The sequence below is a fragment of the Bos taurus genome, chromosome 16, assembly GCF_002263795.3.
Source record: "Bos taurus isolate L1 Dominette 01449 registration number 42190680 breed Hereford chromosome 16, ARS-UCD2.0, whole genome shotgun sequence".
Classification (NCBI taxonomy): domain Eukaryota; kingdom Metazoa; phylum Chordata; class Mammalia; order Artiodactyla; family Bovidae; genus Bos; species Bos taurus.
Genome location: NC_037343.1, coordinates 61,509,062 through 61,534,422, shown reverse-complemented (window position 1 = coordinate 61,534,422; position 25,361 = coordinate 61,509,062). Strand labels below are relative to the sequence as shown.

Below are 25,361 nucleotides of genomic sequence, written 5' to 3'. Positions count from 1 at the left end.
TGAATATTCATTGGAAGGACTGAGGCTGAGGCTCAGTCTCCGGCTGGATGGCTGGACAAGCTGTCACATGAATTACTACAGAACTCTAGGCTGACACTGCCTTGATGGCAGCTTCTGAATGGTTTCTGTCTGAAATCCTCCTGAATAAACAGATGCCAGGTGTATTCAGTGATAGTCTTATGAGTCTCAATGATTAGATGAGCTGAAGAAGACCACCTTGTGGGCATAGTACATACATTATTGATCCTTTAGTTCCAGCTGCTCACTTATTCTGGGCCTACTTTACTCCAATCCCTCTTGCCAGCAATTTTAGTAACATGTCAATGCAATCATCTTATCTTCAGTTCCCAAAGCAAACTTGTTCTTGAGAACATCTGTATAGAGAACACCTGTGAATCTACTTGGCTGCCTTAAAAGGGATGAATAATCAGTGGTGGTTTAGTCGCTAAGTCATGTCCGACTTGTGCAACCCACCACACGAAATAGGGAAACATGATTAAGAAAATAACTGAAAGGAAAACAATCAAAGGCAGCACTCATAGCTCAGCTGGTAAAGAATCTGCCTGCAATGCAGGAGACCTGGGTTCCATCTCTGGGTCTGGAAGATCCCTTGGAGAAGGAAATGGCAACCCACTCCAGTATTCTTGCCTGGGGAATTCCATGGACAGAGGAGCCTGGTGGGCTACAGTCCATGGGGTCACAGGGTCAGACATCACTGAGTGACTAACACTGATGTAAAACAAATGATTTTTTGTTCATGTATATGCCCAGACATTTACTTGATGCAAGACACTAAGGGACATCATTAGTTTATGATAACTGAATCATCAGGAAAAGATTAAATAATCTCCCATGTTCTCCATCTTGAGTGATAAGGGGAAGTAAGATACCTTAGAAAGTTTATAAGGGCGGTTTTCAGTGTTTGCATATTCAAAGAGTAATGTGCCAATTATTTTTAAAATGTGCTGACAGGTTTGTCGCTCTCTAAAAGGTACTTGGTTGTTATTTAGTTGCTCAGTTGTGTCCCACTCTTTGCGACGCCATGGACTGTAGCCCACCAGGCTCCTCTAGCCATGGGATTTTCCTAACAGGTGCAATTAATAGTTAAATGAGATGTTACTATACCTACCTTTTTTCCCCAAGAAAGAAAGGAGTGTGCCTATAACCAACAGAAGACTTAATTCACATATCAGAAAAATTCTTAGAAAAATAATTTAAAAATATGTTTGCCAACACCTAACATGTGGTAAATTGTCAGATTAGTTTAATCATATTCTGTAATGGAGTCACAGATCTCACAGGTTAGGAGAGGCAAAACATTCCAAGCTTAGAAATAATATTGAATATTATTTCAATATTTCAATAATATTGAAAATTACCCAAAATTATATTAGTAACTCATAATTTTTATCACTACTTCTAATTCCTCACAACCAATTTTCTTGAGTGCTTCCCTTATCCTCTATTCACTTGAAATAGTAAAACAGAATTTTTATTTCAGATGTCAGATTACTGGATAAGAACGGAATCTCTCATTACCCACAAGGGAAAATGCATCCCCTCTATGCAGCTCTCTTATTACTCTCTTAATGCTTCATGCTGTGTACAGTATCTTTAGAACTAACACTGGTAGAAATGGTAGATCAAATCTGAATTACAGTATCAGTATCACTATGGTCACAAAAAAATCCAGGGACAGGAGAATTTTCTGCTCACACAGAACATCTTGGAAGCATGTTATTTCCATGACTTAAATATCATATGCTATTAAAGTAATGCTCAAAATTCTCCAAGCCAGGCTTCAACATTATGTGAACCATGAACTTCCAGATGTTCAAGCTGCATTTAGAAAAAGCAGAGGAACCAGAGATCAAATTGCCAACATCCACTGGCTCATTGAAAAAGCAAGAGATTTCAGAAGAACATCTACTTCTGCTTTATTGACTATGCCAAAGCCTTTGACTGTGTGGATCACAATAAACTGTGGAAAATTCTGAAAGAGATGGGAATACCAGACCACCTGACCTGCCTCTTGAGAAAGCTATATGCAGGTCAGGAAGCAACAGTTAGAACTAGACATGGAACAACAGACTGGTTCCAAACAGGAAAAGGAGTACATCAAGGCTGTATATTGTCACCCAGCTTATTTAACTTCTATGCGGAGTACATCATGAGAAACGCTGGGCTGGAAGAAGCACAAGGGGGAATCGAGATTGCGGGGAGAAATATCAATAACCTCAGATATGCAGATGACACCACTCTTAAGCGAAGAGCTAAAGAGCCTCTTGATGAAAGTAAAAGAAGAGAGTGAAAAAGTTGGCTTAAAGCTCAACATTCAGAAAACTAAGATCATGGCATCTGGTCCCATCACTTCAAGGGAAATAAATGGGAAAACAATGGAAACAGTGACAGACTTCATTTTGGGGGGCTCCAAAAACTGCAGATGGTGACTGCAGCCATGAAATCAAAAGACCCTTGCTCCTTGGAAGGAAAGTCATGACCAACCTAAACAGCATATTAAAAAGCAGAGACATTACTCTGCCAACAAAGGCCCATCTAGTCAAGGCTGTGGTTTTTCCGGTGGTCTTGTATAGATGTGAACATTGGACTATGAAGAAAGCTGAATGCCGAAGAATTGATGCTTTTGAACTGTGGTGTTGGAGAAGACTCTTGAGAGTCCCTTGGACTGCAAGGAGATCCAACCAGTCCATCCTAAAGGAAATCAACCCTGAATATTCATTGGAAGGACTAATGCTAAAGCTGAAACTCCAATACTTTGGCCACCTGATGTGAAAAATGGACTCACTAGAAAAGACCCTGATGCTGGGAAAGATTGAGGGCAGAAGGAGAAGGGGACGACAGAGGATGAGATGGTTGGATGGCATCACCGACTCAATGGATATGGGTTTGGATAGGCTCCGAGATTTGGTGATGGACACGCAGGCCTAGCATGCTGCAGTACATGGGGTCTCAGTCAGACACGACTGATTGACTGAACTGACTGAAACGTGTGTGAGTGTGTGTGTGTGTGTAGGTAGACAGACAGGTAGATAGATCTGGACTTGGAAATGGGGCTTTTGATTCAGTTTGATAAAATGCATTTAGCAGTAGAAAAAAATCAGCACCTGGCTACAGAATTTTATGTGCAAAAAATAGCAATATTATCAATGACTTAATGTTAATATTTTCATCAATACTTCATTTGGTAAATTTTTAAAAAAATATTTCTAATTAATATTGTTTAAATGGCCATACTACCCAAAGCAGTCTACAGATTTAATGAGATCCCTACTCCCAGGTGGCACAGTGGTAAAGAATCTGCCTGCTGATGCAGGAAATGCAAGAGATGCAGGTTTGACCCCTGGGTTGGAAAGAGCCCCTTGAGTAGAAAGTGGCAGCCCACACCAATGTTCCTGCCTGAAAAATTCTGTGGACAGAGGATGCTGGCAGGCTACAGTCCATGGGGTCTCAAAGACTTGGACATGACTGAGTACCAAAGTAACCATGACATTTTTCACAGAACTAAAACAAATAATCCTAAAATTCATCTGGAACCATGAAAGACCCAGCATTGCCAAAGCAATCCTGAAGAAAAAGAACAAAGCAGGAGGCATAACCCTCCAAAACTTCAGCCAACACCACAAAGCTAGAGTAATCAAAGCAGCCTGGTTATTGACACAAACACAGACCTGGATCAATGGAACAGAAAAGACAGCCCAGAATTAAACCCACACACCTACAGTCAGTTGATCTTCAACAAAGGAGGCGAGAGTATACAATGGGGCAAAGTCTCATCAGCAAGTGGTATTGGGAAAGCTGGACAGTGTATGTAAATTAATGAGGTTAGATCATACTCTCACACCATACACAAAAATAAACTCAAAATGGCTTAAAGACTTAAACATAAGACATGACACCATAAAATGTCTTTAAGAGATCATAGGCAAAACATTTTGATATAAATTGTATCAATGTTTTCTTAGGTCAGTCCCCAAGGCAACAGTAGAGATGGAAATGGCAACCCACTCCAGTATTCTTGCCTGGAGAATCCTGTGGACAGAGGAGCCTGGTGGACTGCTGTCCATAGGGTCGCACAGAGTCAGACATGACTGAAGCAACTTTGCATGCATGCATGCATTGGAGAAGGAAATGGCCACCCAGTCCAGTATTCTTGCCTGGAGAATCCCAGGGACAGAGGAGCCTGGTGGGCTGTCTATCTGTGGGGTCGCACAGAGTTGGACACGACTGAAGCGACTTAGCAGCAGCAAGGCAATAGAAATAAAAATAAACAAATAGGACCTAATCAAACCTACAAACTAGCATAGAAAAGGAAGTCATAAAACAAAAAGACAGCATACAGAATGGGAGGAAATATTTGCAAATGATGTGACCAACAAGGGTTTCATTTCCAAAATATACAAACAACTCCTACAACTCAACAAAAAACAAACAATCCAATTGAAAAATAGGCCGAAGACCTTAACAGACATTTCTCCAAAGAATAAATACAAATAGCCAACAGGTACATGAAAATATTGCTAATTATTGGAGAAATGCAAATCAGTACTACAAAGAAGTACCACCTCACACCATTCAGAATGGCCATCATTAAGAAATCTACAAATAACAAATGCTGGAGAGGGTGTCGAGAAAAAAGGAACTCTCTTACCGTTGATGGGAGTGTAGGTTGGTGCGGTCACTGTGGAAAACAGTATAGAGGTTCCTCAGAAAACTAAAAACAGAATTACCATATGATCCAGCAATCCTATTCCTGGGCATATTTCTAGACAAAACTATAATTCAGGACAATACATGCACCCCTATATTCATAGCAGAACTATTCACGATAGCCAAGACATAGAACAACTTAAATGTCCATCGACAGAGGAATGGATAAAGAAGATGTGGTACATACGTACAATGGAATATTACTCAGCCATAAAAAACAAAATAATGCCATCTGCAGCAACATGGACGCGACTAAAGATTATCATGCTAAGTGAAATCAGTCAGAAAGAGAAAGAAACACTGTATGATATCACTTAAATGTGGAATCTAAAATGTGACACAGACAGACCTATCTGTGAAGCAGAAACAGACTCACAGACATAGAGAAAAGACTTGTGGCTGCCGATGGGAAGGCAAGGGATGGACTCAGAGTTTGAGGTAAGCAGGTGCACACTATTACATTTAGAACGGATAAACAACAGGTCTTACTGTACAGCACAGGGAGCTATATCCAGTCTCCTGGGATCAACCATAATGGAAAAGAATATAAAAAAAGATTGCATATGTATATAAAACTGAATCACTTTGGTGTGCAGCAGAAATTAACACAACATTGTAAATCAGCTACACTTCAATAAATAAATAAATACAATTTTAAATAAACACATACTTCTTACATTTGACAGGGTGCCCCATCTCAGGAGAGAAGAAAATCTAGCCCTTAAAGGAAATAATTATTAATAAAATGAAAATAATGATCAAAAATTATAAAGAAAGAATCAGTGTAGAAATACATGTGGGGAAAGAAAGAAATCTGTATAAATTCAAGAGAGACCAACTCGTCCTCTGCATACAGGAGGAAAAAGCATCTGGAAGTAAAACTGAAAAAGTAATTTTTCACTGAGTTAACTGTGAACTGAGTTCATGATTGTTTGGGCCCCAGAATAATTACATTTGGCATTTATGCTCCACAATGTAGGAAATATGGTAGAGCTTACCAAAAAGTAAAGTTGTTCTCCAAAGGCCAAAACAAACACAGCTAAGAAACAAATTAGTAAGCCTTGAGTTTTTAATAATCCCAAAGCTTTAAAAAGAAAGTGGTAAGTTTAAACCAACACCTGACTGTCCTGAAAGCAAGGATCTGACAGTCCCAGTATCTATAAGGTAGAAATCTCTCAAAAAACAGCAGCCACCATCAGGGAAAAGTAGACATTAAAAATCTACCCTCCAACAAAGAGCTGACATGAATTTTTCTTAGCCTGCACTCCAAACCCAGGAGGGGAGGTGGGATGAGAAATAGGTTTGCCCTTTTTAAATTTACACTAAGTAGGTGTTCAAAAATCTCCAAGCTAAGAACCCAATGTAGGGATCTCAGACTGATACTATTTCCATGGTGTCTGTCAGAAACAAAAGCAAAATCATTCTAGAGGGACAGAATCTCCATTCAGGGAACAAAGCACAGAATTTTTCACAGATAAAACCCCACTTAAAATGAATTCACAGTCCCAAATTATAAAGCACACAGGTAGTAATCAGCAGTACACGAATCTCAGGCAGCACAAGTATCACATGTATCACCACCTGCCCCCTCTCCCTGAGCTCAAATAAAAGAAATACAGGGACTATACGTCTGCTTAAAATGCTCAAATATATCAAAGATGGATATTAAAACAAGAGAGAAGAGCAGAACACTATAAGGTTGGAGAACAGATTTCAAGCAGAGTGAAGTGCATTTACAGATGTGAATGTGCAGATAGGTATTCTTACTGGGAATCGGAGGTCACAAAATTGCAAGGAAGATGACCAAGGCTTGAGTCATAAATAACCTTGTGTTCTGTATTACTCAGGACTCCGTTTGCACGTGACAAGATCACTTTTGCCTAGAGAGTATTTTGTTGTTGGCTCACCTAACCAAGAAGGACAAGGACAGGGTTGGAATAATAAGAATTAGAGACTCTCATTCTTTCTGGATCTCTCACTGCTACTCTTTTCTTTGTGAATACTTCATTCTCACCTCCCACACACCTGTTTTCTCCAAAAAGTGGAGAACAATGCCACTTGTAGTTTTTGATCCACATCTTTTACTTTTTACTTTCTTTTTAAAAAAATTGTGCTAAGATATACATGACACGATTGCTGGGAGAAATATCAATAACCTCAGATATGCAGATGACCCCACCCTTATGGCAGAAAGTGAAGAACTAAAGAGCCTCCTGATGAACATAAAAGAAGAGAGTGAAAAAGTTGGCTTAAAGCTCAACATTCAGAAAACTAATATCATGGCATCCAGTCCCATCACTTCATGGCAAATAGATAGGGAAACAATGGAAACAGTGACAGACTTTATTTGGGGGGGCTTCAAAATCACTGCAGATGGTGATTGCAGCCATGAAATTAAAAGACGCTTACTCCTTAGAAGGAAAGTTATGACCAACCTACACAGCACATTCAAAAGCAGAGACATTACTTTGCCAACAAAGGTCTGTCTAGTCAAGGCTATGGTTTTCCCAGTAGTCATGTATGGATGTGAGAGCTGGACTATAAAGAAAGCTGAGCACCGAAGAATTGATGCTTTTGAACTGTGGTGTTGGAGAAGACTTTTGAGAGTCCCTTGGACTGCAAGGAGATCCAACCAGTCCGTCCTAAAGGAGATCAGTCCTGGGTGTTCATTGGAAGGACTGATGTTGAAGCTGAAACTCCAATCCTTTGGCCACCTGATGGTGGCCAGCTGACTCACTTGAAAAGACCCTGATGCTGGGAAAGATCGAGGGCAGGAGGAGAAGGGGACGACAGAGGGTGAGATGGTTGGATGGCATCACCGACGCGATGGACATAAGTTTGAGTGAACTCCAGGAGTTGGTGATGGACAGGGAGGCCTGGCGTGCTGTGGTTCATGGGGTCGCAAAGAGTTAGACACGACTAAGCGACTTCACTTTGACTTTTCACTTTCATGCATTGGAGAAGGAAATGGCAACCCACTCCAGTGTTCTTGCCTGGAGAATCCCAGGGACGGGGGAGCCTGGTGGGCTGCCGTCTGTGGGGTTGCACAGAGTCGGACACGACTGAAGCGACTTAGCAGCAGCAGCAGCAGTGGTATTAAGAACATGCATGTTGTTGTGCAGCTGTCACTACTATCCATCTGCAGAATGTTTTCATCATCCCGTACTGAAACTGTACCCACGGGACAATAATTCCTCCTTCCTCTCTCTCTGCAGCCCCTGGTAACCACTGTTTTATTTCTGTCTCTCTGAATTTGACTACTCTTAAATAGTTCATACACTGGAATAATACAATATTTATCTTTTTGTATCTGTTTTTATTCATACACCACTTTCTTTTGACCAGGAAGAAAAAGGCTTTCTCTGTACACATGCTTCTATCTCCTTGCTCTATTTTGAAAATCTTTTTTAAATATAACTTTATTTATTTTAATTGGAGGCTAATTACTTCACAATATTGTATTGGTTTTGCCATACATTGACATGAATCCTATTTTGAAAATCCTAAGAGAAGACTCTAAGTGGTTTGGCTTGAGTGACATGCTTGCTTCTAGACCAGGAGGATGATGGGTGCTATGATGTGCTCAGCTCAGGAGGTTGCATGACCACACTAGAATCTTCCCCAATTCTCTGTGTGTACATACCTTCTCAAAGAGCCCTTCCTTGTTCTTTTGATCTAAAATAGCATCTCACATCATGTAGACACTGTATTTTGCTTTTTGGAGCACTTATTGCTGTCTATTACAGAAAAGATTTATTTGCTTATTACTTCCTCTACCACTAGAATGTAAGAGTTATAACATGATGGACCTTCTCTCTCTTGCTCACCTCTGTGCTCCCAGTACCTGGAACACTGCCTGGACCATAGTAGGAGCTCAATAAACATTTTAAATTAATTCATTAGTTGGAGATTGAGGTGGAGATATAGATTTAGTACTCATTGGTAAAAGTGATTAAAAGAAATAAATTATGCTTCTACCTCTCGTGAAGATAAGCAATTACAAATTGAATGAAATTGAACTCTGCATATATATTTATATGAACACAGTAATTAAACAAGGAACTTATGCACAAATAGCAAGAAAGTTACACTTTCTAAAAATGGGTAATTGTAGAAAATATAACCTTGCATGATGGATGCATAGGTTAGAGTCCTGAGGTTGCAATAGATTAAACCCTTTCTGAAATTATTTTCTGTTGCCAAGCATTTAAACTATAAATGTGAATGTATAAACCCATCAGGTGTGTGTGCACATAAATGTGAATATATAAACCCATCAGGTGTGTGTACACATACACAAACACACACACATACATTTTTACTGGTTAACTTTGGAAACTAGCAAAGCAGATACAAGTTTAAAGCCATAGTGGGCAATACAGTTCTTTCAAAATTGCCCTTGACTGTAGCCAGGTAAATCCAGATACTCAGGAACACAACTTCACACTGTCATTGCCACCCCTCATTATCATCTCTTGGATCTTGTTTACTGTGGCTGCCTCAGCTCTCTTCCCCTACCTGTCATTAATCTCAAGGGCAGGGCAAGGCAAAGAGGAATGAGGAGCAAAGTAGGGACTGAATTGAAAAATACAAGAAACAAGTAGGCAAAAATAATCTCTTGTTTTTCTGACTTCTTGGTGCTGCTGTCCATCTTTTACTACCCTTAGAGTTTATTATTATCCTTATGACATATAATGAGCATCCCAAACGTAAGCAGTGCTGCACCTCAGCTGAATCTACCCTAGTCACAAGGTTCCTCAAAATTACATCTTTCATATCTCCTCCAACCTATCTACCCACATGTTACCGCCAAATCCAATGAGAATTCCAATTCCTGGTAAGAAAACAGTTTAATCAAACTACATTGCCTCAAAGTTGTCTTCTACCCATCGGCTGTTATCCCTGCTGAACTTCTCTAGGTGTTAAAGAATTACTTTTTTCTAACCACCTATCTGAACCAGAAAATAAGCTCTCTGTGGCAGCTTTTTGCCTTTCTTCTTAGGAGATTAAATAGAACCATACCCAAAACCTTCTGGGAACCAACCCCCATATTCAGTCTTTAGGAAATGGGAAAGGTAGATATGGTTTGTCTAAGAGTAGTTGATTTAAATCATAATACCACTCTGTCTCATTTACAATAATGGTTAATCATTTATTCTTAATTACCAGGGGCTCAAGAATGGCCATGCACATACTAAATGCATATCAAATTAATCTAAATTCTACTTTTCACCTATCCATCATCCTGATTATGTGTTGCTCATGTAACGTGATCATCTGCCTTCAGCTTAAGAAATAGCATTGCTCAGATGGAAAGATATACCATGTTCTTGGATTGGAAGAATCAATGTAGTCAAAATGATTATACTACTCAAGGCAATGTACAGATTCAATGCAATCTGTTTCAAATTATCAATGGCATTTTCACAAAATTTTTAGAACAAAAAATTTTTAATTTGCATGGAAACATAAAAGGCCCTGAAAAGCCAAAGCAATTCTGAGAAAGGAAAATGGAACTGGAGAAATAAGGCTCCCTGACTTTATACTACAAAGCTACAGTCATCAAAACACTATAATATTGGCACAAAAACAGAAATGCAGATCAATGGAACAGGATACAAAGTTCAGAAGTAAACCCACACACCTATGGTCAGTCTATGACAGGAGGCAAGACTATACAATGGCAAAAACACAGTCTCTTCAATAAATGATGCTGGGGAAACTGGAAAGCTGCATGTAAAACAATTAAATTAGAATATTCGCTAACACCATACACAAAAATAAACTCAAATGGATTAAAGACCTAAATATAAGACTGGATGCTATAAAACTCTTAGAAGAAAACATAGGAAGAACGTTCTTTGGCATAAATCACAGCAATACCTTTATAGGTCCACCTCCCAGAGTAATGAAAATAAAAAGTAAAAATAAACAAATGGGACCTAATTAAACTCAAAAGCTTCTGCACAGTAAAGGAAACCATAAAGAAAACAAAAAGACGACCCACAGGATGGGAGAAAATATTTGCAAATGAAGCAGCTTACAAGGGATTAATCTCCAAAATATATAAGCAGTTCATGCAACTCAATATCAAAAACAAAACCAAAAACAACCAATCAAAAAATGGGCAAATGATCTAAATAGACATTTCTCTAAGAAAAACATATGGATGGCCAAAAACACATGAAGAAATACTGAACATTGCTAATTATTAGAGAAAAGCAAAACTAAAGATGTATCACCTCAAACAGGTCAGAATATGTGTGTGCTCAGTTATGTCCAATTCTGTGACTCTATGGATTGTAACCCACCAGGCTCGTCTATTCATAGGATTCTCCAGGTAGGAATACTGGAGTGAGTTGCCTTTTCCTCCTCCAAGGGATCTTCCTGACCAGGGATTGAACCTGTGTCTCCTGCGTCTCCTGAATTGGCAGGCTGATTCTTTACCACTGAGCCACCTGGGAAGCCCACCAGTCAGAATGGCCATCATCAAAAAATCTGCAAATAATAAATCCTGGAGAGGATGCAGAGGAAAAGAGAACATTCCTACACTGTTGGTGAGAATGTAAATTGATACAAGTACTATTTGGAGAACAGAGCTTCCTAGGTGGCCCTGGTGGTAAAGAGTCTGCCTGCCAATGCAGGAAACACAAGACACATGGGTTCAATCCGTGGGTCAAGAAGATCCTTGGAGTAGGAAGTGGTGGACAGAGAAGCCTGGCAGGCTACAACCATGGTGCCCCTAAGTCAGATGCAACTGAGCACACAATATAGAGAAGAGCATGGAGGTTCCTTTCAATACTAAAAAGGGAGCAACCATATGATCTAGCAATTCCACTCCCGGCCATATATCCAGAGAAAACCACAATTCAAAAAGATACATGCACCTCAATGTTCATTGCAGCACTACTCACAATAGCCAAGACATGGAAGCAAATTAAATGTCTATTGACAGAGGAATGGATAAAGAAGATGTGGTATATGTGTACAGTGGAATATTACTGAGACATAAAAAGGAATGAAATAATGCCATTTGCAGCAGCGTGGATGGACCTAGGCATTATCATACTGAATGAAGTCACAGAGACAAACATCATATGATATCACTTATTCGTAGAACCTAGAAAACTTATACAAATGAATCATACTGAATGAAGTCACACAGACAAACATCATATGATATCACTTATACGTAGAACCTAGAAAACTTATACAAATGAATCATACTGAATGAAGTCACACAGACAAACATCATATGATATCACTTATACGTAGAACCTAGAAAACTTATACAAATGAATCATACTGAATGAAGTCACACAGACAAACATCATATGATATCACTTATACGTAGAATCTAGAAAACTTATACAAATGAATTTATTTATAAAACAGAACAGACTCAGACTTTGAAAACAAACTTAATGGTTACCAAAGAGGAGAGGAGGAGGGATCAATTAGGAGTGTGGGGATTAACATATACATCCTACTATATATAATAAAACAGATAACCAACAATATGTACAGAAAACTGCTCAATGTTCTATAATAACCTATGGGAAAAGAATCTGAAAAATAGATATATGTATAACAGAATCACTTTGCTATACAGCTGAAACTAACATTGTAAATCAACTACTCCAATGTAAAATAAAAATTGAATTCAAAAGAAATAGCATCGTGAAAAAGTACTCATCAATAATTAGTTTATATAGTTAAAATATTTTGATTTTAAAGAAATAAAAATTAAGCTGAACAGTTGGATTTTCCTGAGTATATGTGGGAATTTTTACCTTAACTTGTAGAGATTTTGTGTGCCTTGAAATCACATTTCTGTATAATATTTGATATGCTTAGAAAACTTTGTGTTACAAGCCTGGAATCTGAACCTTTGAAAATGGGTTACAAAGCTACTAATTCTTACTATAAATCATAGACTTCTTAGATAGATTTTGGGAATGTACTTAAAAAAAAAATTATAATACTGGCCATGATAAATGGCCATTTTTCTGCCACTAATTGGGTAATCAAACTGTCACATTTTAAAGGATTCCCTTTGGTTTAATATCTGCAGATCTAGTCATCCTGTCACTCTGTGGCTGCTGCAGTGCACAAGTTACCATTCAACCTTCTCCGTTTCTCCAAGATGGAGAGTTTGGTCAGAGGTTACTGTGAGGCTTAAAGAACTGGCTTCTTTTCCTGTAGCTGGTAAACCTGTGGAACTTTGGTATATCAAATATTTGCTATAGCTTATATATTTTCATACTTTTGCAATAACTTAGATTCTTTGTTTCTTTTATAGGACAATGAAGGTCAAACAGCTCTACATTATGGTAAGATGTTTTTAAATTATTACTAATTATATTTGACTTTATTTGCTTTTCTCAGCTTTGTCCAACACTACATAGCACTTGGAAAAATGCCAACCACTAGGCGGAGCCTGGTGGGCTGCCGTCTATGGGGTCACACAGAATCGGACACAACTGAGCGACTTCACTTTCACTTTTCACTTTCATGCATAGGAGAAGGAAATGGCAACCCACTCCAGTGTTCTTGCCTGGAGAATCCCAGGGACAGGGAAGCCTGGTGGGCTGCCGTCTATGGGGTCGCACAGAGTCGGACACAACTGAAGCGACTTAGCAGCAGCAGAGCTACGATAACTTTATGTTTAAAAAATAGATTAATAACCTCTAAAGTTGATTATATGTTAAAATTCTTATGGACACATTCGTAATGAATTGAGCGTTTCTACACAGTCAACAGAAATGAAGGTTCCTCCAATTCCCTTTTGAAATTTCATTATTTCATTCCTGTTATTATCAGTGACAACTAAGATTCTAACCATTGTTACTTAGGAGCTAGAATCTCTCTTATAAGAAATACTTTCTTGATGTGAAGAAAAATAGATTTGATTTTTTATTTCTTCTATTAACTGATTAGCCTCGTTAAGTAATTTTCACTTAAACAATCTGTAAAATAGAGGATAATCTGTAAAATGGAAGTAATATGGCTCTTAAGGAGCTATTGGTAATAGGTAAGAGATAATAAAGTACTTTGGAAACTGAAGTACTAGAAAAAGTATTGCTACTTTTATTCTATTTGGATATCAGCATGGTTGAATAAGGGCTTCCCAGGTGGGTCAGTGGGTAAAGAATCCTCCTGCAATGCAGGGAATGTGGGTTTGATCCCTGGCTCAGGAAGATCCTCTAGAGGAGGGCATGGGAATCCACTCCAGTATTCTTGCCTGGAGAATCTTATGGACAGAGAAGCCTGGTGGGCTGCAGTCCATAGCGTCGCAAAGAGTTGGATGCGACTGAAGTGACTGAGCATGCGTGCGCGCGCACACACACACACACACACACACACACACACACACACACACACAGTTGAATAAAAGACAGCCATCAATATTTAAACTAGTGTATATCAAGAACATCTCCCAGTCAATAAGAAACAATCAAATGGAAAAAATAGACCCCAAAAAATAGATAGCTCACAAATGAAAAAGAGCCAAATAACCAATAAACAAGAGGCTCACCCTCACCAATAACTTCCAAGAACTATGAATAGTCTGAGATCATACACTACTTGAACTCTTACCAATTAGCCTGATGCAGTTTTATGCTGCTGCTGCTGCTAAGTCGCTTCAGTCGTGTCCAACTCTGTGCGACCCCATAGAGGGCAGCCCACCAGGCTCCCCCGTCCCTGGGATTCTCCAGGCAAGAACACTGGAGTGGGTTGCCATTTTGCTGGCAAAAGACACAAAACTCATGGATCAGAGACAGAAGACTATTGTTCACAGCACAGCAAGCAGCATGAGCTTCATGTTTGTGTCATTTCCCCTTGAGTCCCATGGGAACTACAAAGAGAAGCCTCAGCAGATCTTAGACACATAGTGTCATGGCTTAGGAATCCTAAGCTTAGGGATCTCCAGCCTTTTATAATGAGCTGCCAGCAGCTTTGCCCAACCTTTGGCCTGGACAACACATGTCTTTATCATACTGGACAATAAACAAACCTGCCTTCTATTCTAGAAGGAAGCAGTACCTCCGTTGACAAAGGTCATTCACTATATTAACATCTTTTGAAAGACAGTCTAGCATAAAAGCTATCTTTACCTCTGGTCACACGGTGTACAGAAACATGAGAATCCCTTGGAGAAATGTCTCCCAACAATAATTAGGGGATGCAGATTAAAACATTCAGATATAACTTCACACAGATTGGCAACATGTAAAATATGTGCACCAGGGCTTCCCCGGTGGCTCAGCAGTAAAGAACCCACCTGCAATGCAGGAGCCACAGGAGATGCAGGTTCAATCCATGGGTTGGGAAGATCCCCTGGAGGAGGGCATGGCAACCCACTCCAGTATTCTTGCCTGGAGAATCCCATGGACAGAGGAGCCTGATGGGCTACAGTCCAAGGGGTCGCAAAGAGTCAGACACGACTGAAGCGACTTAGCATACACATAGCACGCACGCAACGTGTGCGAAGAATAGAACTGGGGTGTGGAGGAACAGAAACTCTCATATACTGCTATTGGGAGTGTCCAACCACTGCATCACTTTGGAGGTGAATGTGGCAAAAATCTAGTGAAGTTGAAGGTAAGGGTACACATACCCTACAACCTGGCCATTTCACTTCTAGTATATTCCCTGGAAATACTCCCCAACATGTGTATAATGAAAAGTAAGAACATGTACTGCAGCATTACTTGTAATAGCCAAAAACTTGTTGTATTAGCCTTTATATTCTTCTGTTTCTGTACTTAAAATAGTTAAGTTGCATATATATATACACACACATATATGCATACATGTACATTTTGTTACCAAATACCTTTGAAAGGTGTGCCCATCACAGTACACAAGAAATTTCAAGGCTCCTTTCTATCAACAGCCCTCTGAAGTAGTTATTGTTTTCTGCAATTTATAAATGAGGAAATCAAAACTCAAAGAAGTTAGTAAACTTACCTAACAGAGCTAGAAATTCAAACCCATTATCTCTAAGTTTACCAGGAAAGGAAAGAAAAACAAATGCCTTCCCCTCCCACTTTCCACAGTGCTCACATCTCTCACTCTGCAAACATGTTCATATAAGTCTGTCATATAGCTCCTCTAACATCACCAAACGCTGGCGACTCTGAACTCTGATTTTCAGTCTAGGAAAACACTTTTCTCAGCTTCTTTCTTACCTGTTTGAACCAGGCATTAAGTCAGGCACTCCAACAGTGATTGTGAGGTTGTCACCAAAAAATTCGGGGCTGCGCCTTATTCCTGACGCCTGGCTTCAAGAAGCAAACTGACTTTTGTTTCAAAATATGTGCCATGAGGTCCAGAGTGTACCGCTCTGCTTAAAAAGAGAACTCTGCCAATGCAACCTCCTTTGAAAAGGAGGGAGTTCCTCACGGTAAAATTCTTTTAAAAGTGTGTTGCATAAGCAGTGTAGGTGGATTCGTGGGACTTCATTGGAACTGTTATGAACATGCTTGAGGTTCATCAGCTCTCAGTGAGCCATTCAAGGGCTGCATTAGGGCCTGGGGACCGTGGTGACTGACAACTCAAAGTGCAGGTGTGAAGGGACCACTCAGCTGCCTAGTAAAGCCAAACAGAACTGCTTAGAAAGCAGGACCTGCTTCTCAGAAGCAGAAGGAAGGAAACACTTCATCTAAGAAGAAAAAGATACCGTGTCAGTTTCATCAGAGGTTGATCGTATTGTTAAATGCTCATGTGGTTAGTGTTAGCCTTTCAGTCCTGTCCGACTCTTTGCAACCCAGTGGACTAGAGCCTGCCAGGCTCCTCTGTCCATGGGATTCTCCAGGCAAGAATACTGGAATGGATTGCCATTCCCTTCTCCAGAGGTTCTTCCTGACCCAGGGATTGAACCCAGCTCTTCTTCGTTGCAGGCAGATTCTTTACCATCTGAGCTACAGGGAAGTCCCGTTAAATGCTCTGTTAATCTTCAGCTGGAAACAAAACTGTCCTTGGAACAATATCCTAGTCCTTCTAAACTCCTCATTTGTGGAAAATATGTTTTAGTTTCTCTCTTCTTAAACAAGTTTCATTGGCTCAAAAAATTTAAGTGAGAGATTGAATCAGATGCAGGGAGGTCAAATCCAATGCTCTGTGACTACCTAGAGGGGTGGGATGGGGTGGGAGGGAGGTTCAGGAGGGAGGGGACATACATGTACCTATAGCCGACTCATGCTGAAATAGGGCAGAAACCAACACAATATTGTAAAACAGTTGTCCTCTACTTTAAAATAATTAGCAAAAATCTTAAAAAAAAAAAAAAGTATTCTTTATACATACACAAGTTTAGGAAATGTGTGGCATGTCTAAAAAGAAAGCAAATTATTAGTTCTTATTTCCATCCCCTCAATCCTTTTTTCATTCAGTAGACATTTTTTAGTACCTGCTCTGTGGTACGTGTGGTGTTTTCCTTTCATTTCTCCATCCAGAAACTGCAGAAACAGTTACACCAGACTAAATATGCCCTTGAGAATGTAGATGAGCCATTCTGTCATCCGTAGTTAACCATTTGGGGTAAATGCCTTTACCGACGTGGGAATGTGTCCACTTAATTTGATATATGTAAACTTCACTTCTGGATAGTAACAGGGTTGACATTATTCGAAGGTCTTTCTGACTGGCTTCGAAATAAGCTATATTTTCTTTTTGTTCTGATACGAAAAAATTCTCTAAGATATATTGTTAAGGGAAAGGAGTCAAGTGAAGAATAGTATATATGCTGTGCTGCCATGAATATATCTGTATATATTTGCTAGTAAATGAAAGATACACAAAAGTGAATGTTGATTGCCTAAGGGAGGAAGTGTGGAATACAAGCACAGAATAAGTTTTTTCCTATAAACCCTTTAATGACTTCTGTATTTGGAACCATATTCCCTATTTGAAAATTAAATTTAAATGATTTAAAATCTAAATATTATATGGGCTCTATTAGTATTGTAAATACCACTTAACTTCTTAATTGTAATTGATTCATTCAGATATTGGAGAAGGCAGTGGCAATGCACTCCGGTGCTCTTGCCTGGAAAATCCCATGGATGGAGGAGCCTGGTAGGCTGCAGTCCATGGGGTCGCTAAGAGTCGGACATGACTGAGTGACTTCCCTTTCACTTTTCACTTTCATGCATTGGAGAAGGAAATGGCAACCCACTCCAGTGTTCTTGCCTGGAGAATCCCAAGGACGGGGGAGCCTGGTGGGCTGCCATCTATGGGGTCGCACAGAGTCGGACACAACTAAAGTGACTTAGCAGCAGCAGCAGCATTCAGATATTTAATGAACATCAACTATTTGCTGGATAAGTATACCAAACATGGTTTTTAAGCTAACATGTCCTCGGACATTGGGTGTCCTTCACCCCCCACCCTAAATAAATAAGGACCTGGTAACCATAGTGCTAGTGTGTGAGGCACTGACTGTATCTAATCTGGGAAAACTGTGGGCTTGGATTTCAGTGCCAGCAAACCCTGGAAATGATGCTTCCTGAGGAATGGAAGCTGGAACTGAGACCCTGCACATAGACAAGACCCTCTAAGGACTGCATCCCCAGTAGGGGAAAAGTAGCTTAGAAAAATTGACCTACTAGTGTAAGGAAGGACAACAAGGTTATCTGCCCCAGACCAGAATGTGGGTGGGAAAAAAAAAAGCCCCATCTCAAGCAAGTGTGGGGTTTAAAGTTATATTGTTTCAGAAATTCTCACGTTGAGAAATTAACATAGTAAGTGCACTCAGCTGGTTACCCCTAAAGGGCCTGGCAGAAGCAAATGCTAAACTTCTCTCCCTTAACTAATAGAGCACAAAATTCCTACAGAAAGAAGTTCTGCTGAAAATGAGCACACAATTCAAACTTACAGAATACACTTGAGTGAATGTCAGCAGACACAGTAAACCACAGGATTAGACTTTAAGGAATTTAAGTAAAACTACTGGATAGAAATTATCAGAAAAAAAGACTTGTGTGAAATCAAGGATTCGAAAACACAAGAACAAGATGCTCCAAAAAAGAACAAGGGAATTTCAAAGAGAATGAAATAGAATTTCAATAAATGAAAAGCTACAGAAAAATACGATATGAATAGGTTAAAGTGCAGAACTTGCACAAATTAAAAAAAACAACTCTGGTGAACTGAAAGGCAGTTCTAAAAGGCACTGCAGAAAGATACGAAATGGAATTGCAAAAGAAACAGTGTAAAATAATGAACCTCATAAACATACTGAGTTCAGGATGCCAGACACAAAAGAAGTATGTACTGCATGCTTCCATTTATATGAAGATCAAAAACAGGAAGAACTCACCTCCATCATTAGCACACAGAATATTGGGCACCTTGGGGAACTGGGTAGGTAGCATCTGAAAGGGCTGAACAGGGTGAGCGTGCTTCTGAGATTCTAATAATGATCTGACTCTTGATCTGTGTGCCAGTTACATGGATAAATTCATCTTAAGAAAGTTTTTTATTTTGGTACTCTTTTGTATGTATTTTATACTCAAATAAAGTTTACACACACACACACAAATTCAAACCTTGATAGATAAGATGGTGGTGTTACTGTTTTCATACATATAATCTCTTAATGTTTCCAACAGATGCCTTAGCTAGGCCCTGTTTTCCTATATTTACAGATAAAAAACTGAAGTCCAGAGAGGTGAAGTGACCTTGACACGGGTAACGTGTTGTAGGTGGCAGAGCCAAAACACTTGTCCAGGTCTTCTAACTCTACTTCCAGTCTTTTCATAACTCCATAAATAATTACAGTCCTAGTATCCTTTTAAAGCACACACAATTTTTTGGGAGATAATCTTTTATAGAAATAAATGAAAATCTTTTATCATTGGTCACCCTGATCAGTGGGTCAGGCTGTTTTTCAAGACTGTACTTGTGAGTAAACACACACATATATGTTCATTTATGTGCCTTGATATTCCTATTTCTGTTCATTAAGACTCACTAGATACTGATAAAAATTATTTATCCTTGAATTAGGAATCCTGCTCAAGATTAATCTAGTAAAATGATCTCTTTCTCTCATATTATTGTAGAAATAACAAGACTAATACCACATATGTTATAATCAAGATAATTAAACACTCAAATAGTATTAGAGGTTTTGGCATTACAAATATATAAAACTAAAATATTCTGACAACTCAGAAATATTTCATGAATTAATACTTTAAAGGTGCAATTTAATTTTTAATTTAGATTTTCTTACTAGGTCACTAGACTTTTGCCCAATTTTAAGACTGTCAAAACAGAGTTTTGCTTGTAATAATAATGTTGATACTTTACAATTTATTAAGCACCTACTATATGCCAGGGAATCTTCTGGGCATATTTTATCCATTTAATCACTTAATATTATTGAATTTTTTATTTAATAGACATTCAATAGCTATTTGTTGATTTGATTTTATTTTAGGACCCTTAACCTGTTCTTAGAACTTTCATAACACTCTAAGTATGGTTAAATCCAGTGATTGCACACAGTGTTGGGGATGTCTTGGGGGCTTAGCTATTATTTTTTATGAATTACAGTTTGGCTTGACAGCTGTCCTTGTGTTGACAGCTCTTCTGATTATAGCAGTTGTCAAACTCCATCCTTAAGCAGGTTGTAAATCCTGCCTTCTTCCGATTAAAACTGGGTCAGAGCCAATGACAGGTTAACTAGAGGCCAGTGTTCTACTACTGTATGTCCCTACTGGTTTGTTCAAAATGCATTTTGCATAGTGGCATACTAAACCTTCATTTGCCTCTGTCTTATTTTGGTGTTTTTTAACTTTTAGGTATCTGTCCTCCTGTTATTTTGTGATTAAACATGGTCTTTGCTGAAGAGTGTATTAGTGTAAGTGTGGTCTTCCTTGTAAATGGCCTGTTAGTCCTCTCCTCCTCCCCCTCCACTGGGAATACTAACATCATTGCATCTGTGTCTCCCAGGGGAAATCAAGGCTTTTCCTTGCACGTGCAGTCATGTGATTTCAGAGTGGGCAGGCTTTGTATCCTCATGAGCCCTCGATCTTCCACGTAAAGCACCATCTGTTCTGTTCCTTGCACGCTGTTTCAGGGCAGTGGGAGGAGGCATTAGAGTGAAAATAAATAAAGTAAAAAAAAGAAAGAAATTCATCATCAAAACCCCGAGGATTAATGGAGTCAGAAGGCTCACTGCTCTGAATGAAAATTCATCTTCACCTGTACCAGTGTCAGGGCTGCCTCCATGGCACTTGACAAATAGAGGTTCCCAGGGTACCATAAATCCAGCAACTATTCTAATCCCTATAGACTAGCTCAAGCCTCTCCGAGATGAGCTTACGAACGTTTTTGTGTTTTGCAGCACATTGTAGGCACTAGTAGCCCCTCATTAATTTGGTAAAATGTTTGCACCCCTTCCTTCTCATCTCGCCCTCATCTTCTTTGTCTTTGTCCATTTTGAGAGCGTGAGCAGCTCACGTGTTTCTGAAAGACGACTCTGCCTTGTGAATTGTGCTTCACTGAAGATGCCAAAGGCAGAGACGTCAATTAACTAATGAATTTTGAGCAAATACTAATCCCCAATACTGTGTTAGATGAAGAGGAGAATATAGAAAAGTATATAATCAAGTAGCTCACCATCTAATTGGGAGCACAGAGCATATAATTTCAAAAACTGTTGGGTACCTCTACATGCAGGGGGTTGTGTGCTAAATGTAAACATTATTGATGCCTATCAACAGTGACTCTCCAAGAGGTATTACAAGTGCCTTCCTCACTCCAGGGTAAGATTCACTTGTGTGTTTTCTTCTTGTCCTTTAAATCAATCTTTCTCCTTTTGTCCTTTATTTTTTTCTTCCTACTGCAACTTTGTACCAGTCTTTGCATAAACCCCAGGAATTTGTTAATAAAACTCCTTTCCTTGTGGGTAACATATCCCTTACTCTGAAGTTACTGTTTTGTAACCCTTAAATTCCAAATTTAAATCTCACTTCATAGCTACAGTTGAGCTAAAATTTCATTTATATATCTTGGGTTAGAGGATTGTTATACAGACCAGTTAAGCCTTTTCTCAGCTAGTTAGCTGTAGTTCTCTGTATGTAAACCAGTTTTAAGCTCCGTTTCTGGGTTGGTACTCATAACTTGTGTCATACTGCTGGAAAAGTCACATCATCACACAGGTTGTATGAAATTAATGCCCCTTTGCCTGACATAGCTAGCTTAGTGTCTTGAGCCATAGTCCACATCTGCTGAGCCTTGATCTTTATGCTTAGCAGTCTCAAGTGTTGGGTTAGATTTGAGCTCAAGTGTGATCTGACAGACCATGGTATTACAGATTTATACACTAGGAAATTTATTCCTCTGATACTGCTATAAAAGTTCCAATTTTAAAACCTAACCAAGTATTTCTCACAATGAGTTGAGAGTGATAGCTGCAGCAAAAAGGTTAAATGATTATTCCTTAAAATATAAATGTCATGTAACTAGTTCTGTGCAGGATAAATATCCTCTTTCACAGCTCCCTGATATTAGGCAATGTGTCTTTAACTTTGTTTTATTTTCTAAGAGACTGTCTTCCATTGGAATCTAACTTGGTGTATATAGTGTTTCATGGTAAAAACCTTTCAAAAATGTAAAATTTGAAAATGTTCACTTGGGGAGATAATTTTAAACTTTCAAAGGAATATTATAATCCTGAACACTTTACTGATAAAGATATTCTGTCTCTGCCTTCCTCCCTGTCTCAGGCATATCCCCAAAGATGATTTCAACCCATTAACTCCTGTCCCAGGATTAGAATAGGCAAATTGTCCTTTCTGCACCTTTTTCTCCTGAACCTCCCAGGTTGCACAGTGGTAAGAAAATCTGCCTGCCAGTGGTTCAGTTGTTGGGTCAGGAAATGGCATCCTGCTCTAGTATCCTTGCCTGGAAAATTCCATGGACAGAAGAGCCTGGCAGGCTACAATCCATAGGGTTGCAAAGTTGGACATGATGTAGTACACACACACCTTTTTCTCCTACTCTCTATTCATTTATTCAAATATTAATTTAACATTTCTAATTCTAGTAGTCATCTAAGAATTCCCACTAAAGGCAGAGAGATAGGGTTCCCAAGTGGTCTGACTTTAGCTTAGAAAAATTTCTATCTTCCATTTCTGTTCCCTTGGAACCACCCCTGAGTCTGTGCTATTATGGATTAGAGTTTAGTACCTAAGTTTTCAGGATGGATAATACAAAGAATCACCAAAGCTCTCCCAGACTTATCACAGCCTTGTTTCAGCTGTTGGTTCTGTGCCCACTTCACAGTTTATAACCAAGGAGCCCTGGCACCCACCAGGGGAGAGAAGACAATCGAGGGAACCATGCAAACTTCTTTATCTTTATCTGAGTACCAACAAAGTGCAAAAGAAGAAATGTTCCTAGTAAATAATTTAAAACTAAACTCCCAGAAAGTTCTGCTTCCACTTAAGATAGAGAAAATAGCAACAGAATATTGTTTCTACACTAACAAAAAGAAAATGCTAAATAATCTGCAAAGCTGTACTTTTTTAAAGGGCCATCAGATAGCAGAAGTTGCATGTCAGCAAAGTAAGGCAGATTCCAAAGAATGACAAGCCCCTGTAAGACACACCAACTGTTTTGCTTTTGATAGAACAACTGAGGAAGAGGCAGCCACCATAAATGCAGATAAGAAGAAAACAGCTAAAATTAACAAATTCTAAAAGTGAGCTGGTATGACATTTTAGCATCAGACCCAAGAACACGTTTCACTCATGTACTCTTTCATTAACTGGGTGCTGTTAGACAAATTGAGAACAGAGAGCTCCCTCCTCAGTGGTACACAGAAATGAAAGCCTGCCACTTCCCTAGACCCTTATTTCATACCAAGAAAAGTCCTTAAGCCACTGGGGGACGAGCAGAAAGCTTTTCTGTTCTCTCCTCCTCTCCTGGGCCTAGGGACATATCCACTGCCTTTGGAGGAGGAGTGAAAGTAAAACCTGTCTGCCCCTGGGGAAGGACAGGGAGCCCCTGAGCGCAGGACCCTGCGCCGACACAAAGCAGAGGTCTCTTGTCCCTTGAGGGCAGGACAGGAAGTTCCCATTCAGGACATATTTCCTCTCACACAAGGCAGGGTTTGGCTGACCTCTGGGGGAGCTGGGAGTATGCAGGAATGTTGAGACATTTCCACCTCAGAGTAACCCAAAAGCATGAAGATCTCTATCCCACTCTCACCATGAGCCTCACTCTGAGAAATAAGCAGTAGCAGTCTTATTGATAGGGAAGGAGAAAGAATACAGATGGTAGATATGCAGCTGACTAGATATTTCAGACTACCAAAAGCTGAGGGTGAAGTGAGAATACTGAAAATACCTTCTGGCACCCGACTCTTAAAACTAAGCATAAGGTGGCAACAGCCCACAGCTGGAGGAATTTACAGCCTTTGATGCACTAAAGTTGTCCACAGCAACAACAAAATTAAACCCAGTTCAATGGCTGACTAGACTGACTCAACACCCATACTAATGGCACCCACACTAACGAAAGAAAAAGTATGCCCATTTCTGGTTGTAAATAGTATTGTTTACTTCAGCCTCCACTGTCCTCCTGCATACAATTTCTGCATTTAAAAATTGTGAAGCATAAAAAAGGCAAGAAAAAACAACCCATTGTCATGCAATAAATGAGTAATTGATAGAACAAGTAGATAAAAATTCAGCCAAGGATATGAAAGACCTGAACCATAGTATCAACCAACTTGACCTAATTGACATCTATAGAATGTTAACACTTAATATACATTTTTTCAATATAAATATAGACTATTTACTAAGATAGACTATACTCTAGGCCATAAAACAAACTTTTAAAAAATATAAAAGAAATCATACAAAGTTTGCTCTGTGACCACCATGGAATTAAATTAGAAATCAACAGACACATATCTGGAAAATCCCTAATTGTGAGAAACTTAAACACACTTGTAAATAGTTCATAGGTCAAAGAGGAAATTCCAAGAGAATTAAGAAAATATTTTTAACTGAATGAAATAAAAACACCCTCTCAAAAGTTGTGAGATGCAGCTAAAGCAGTGCTTAGAGGAAAATTGAATGCTTTTATTTAAAAAAAGAAAGGTTTCAAATGAGTGATCTAAGATTCCACCTTAAAAATTTGTTTTGGAAAAAGCAAATTAAGCTCAAAGTACATATAGTAATAAAGATCAAAGCAGAAATCACTGAAATAGAAAAATCAATGAAACCATTGAAAACTTCTGAAAAGGTCAATAATACTGATTGACCTCTAGCCAGACCAGTTTAGAAAAGGAAAAACAAATTACCAACTTCACAAATGAAAGGGACTCATCAACACAGATCCTGCGGATATTATGAAGCAAATAAGGGAACACTATTTGCAATTTTTACCAATAAATTAGATAACTTAGAGTAAATGGACAAATTTCCAAAAGACACAAACTAACAAAATTCTCTCAAAAAGAAACTGAGAACCTAGATAGCCCTATGTCTATTGAAGAGATTGAATCTGCCACTGAAAACTTTCCCACAACAAAAATCCCAGGCCCTGATTGCTTCACTGGGAATTCTACTAAATATTTAAGGAAGAAATAATACCAATTCTAC

The 25,361-nt window shown here is 39.1% G+C and overlaps 1 protein-coding gene across 3 annotated transcripts in view; it reads left to right on the top strand.

The window, feature by feature from the left end:
• ACBD6 (acyl-CoA binding domain containing 6) overlaps nucleotides 1-25,361 on the top strand; it is a 194,458-nt gene that overhangs the window by 149,209 nt on the left and 19,888 nt on the right. For 2 of the 3 annotated variants that reach the window (NM_001083783.1, XM_024976523.2), the window contains 1 exon segment: nucleotides 13,031-13,061. In NM_001083783.1, coding sequence (NP_001077252.1) covers nucleotides 13,031-13,061 — 31 coding nt within the window. 3 annotated transcript variants of the gene reach the window in all.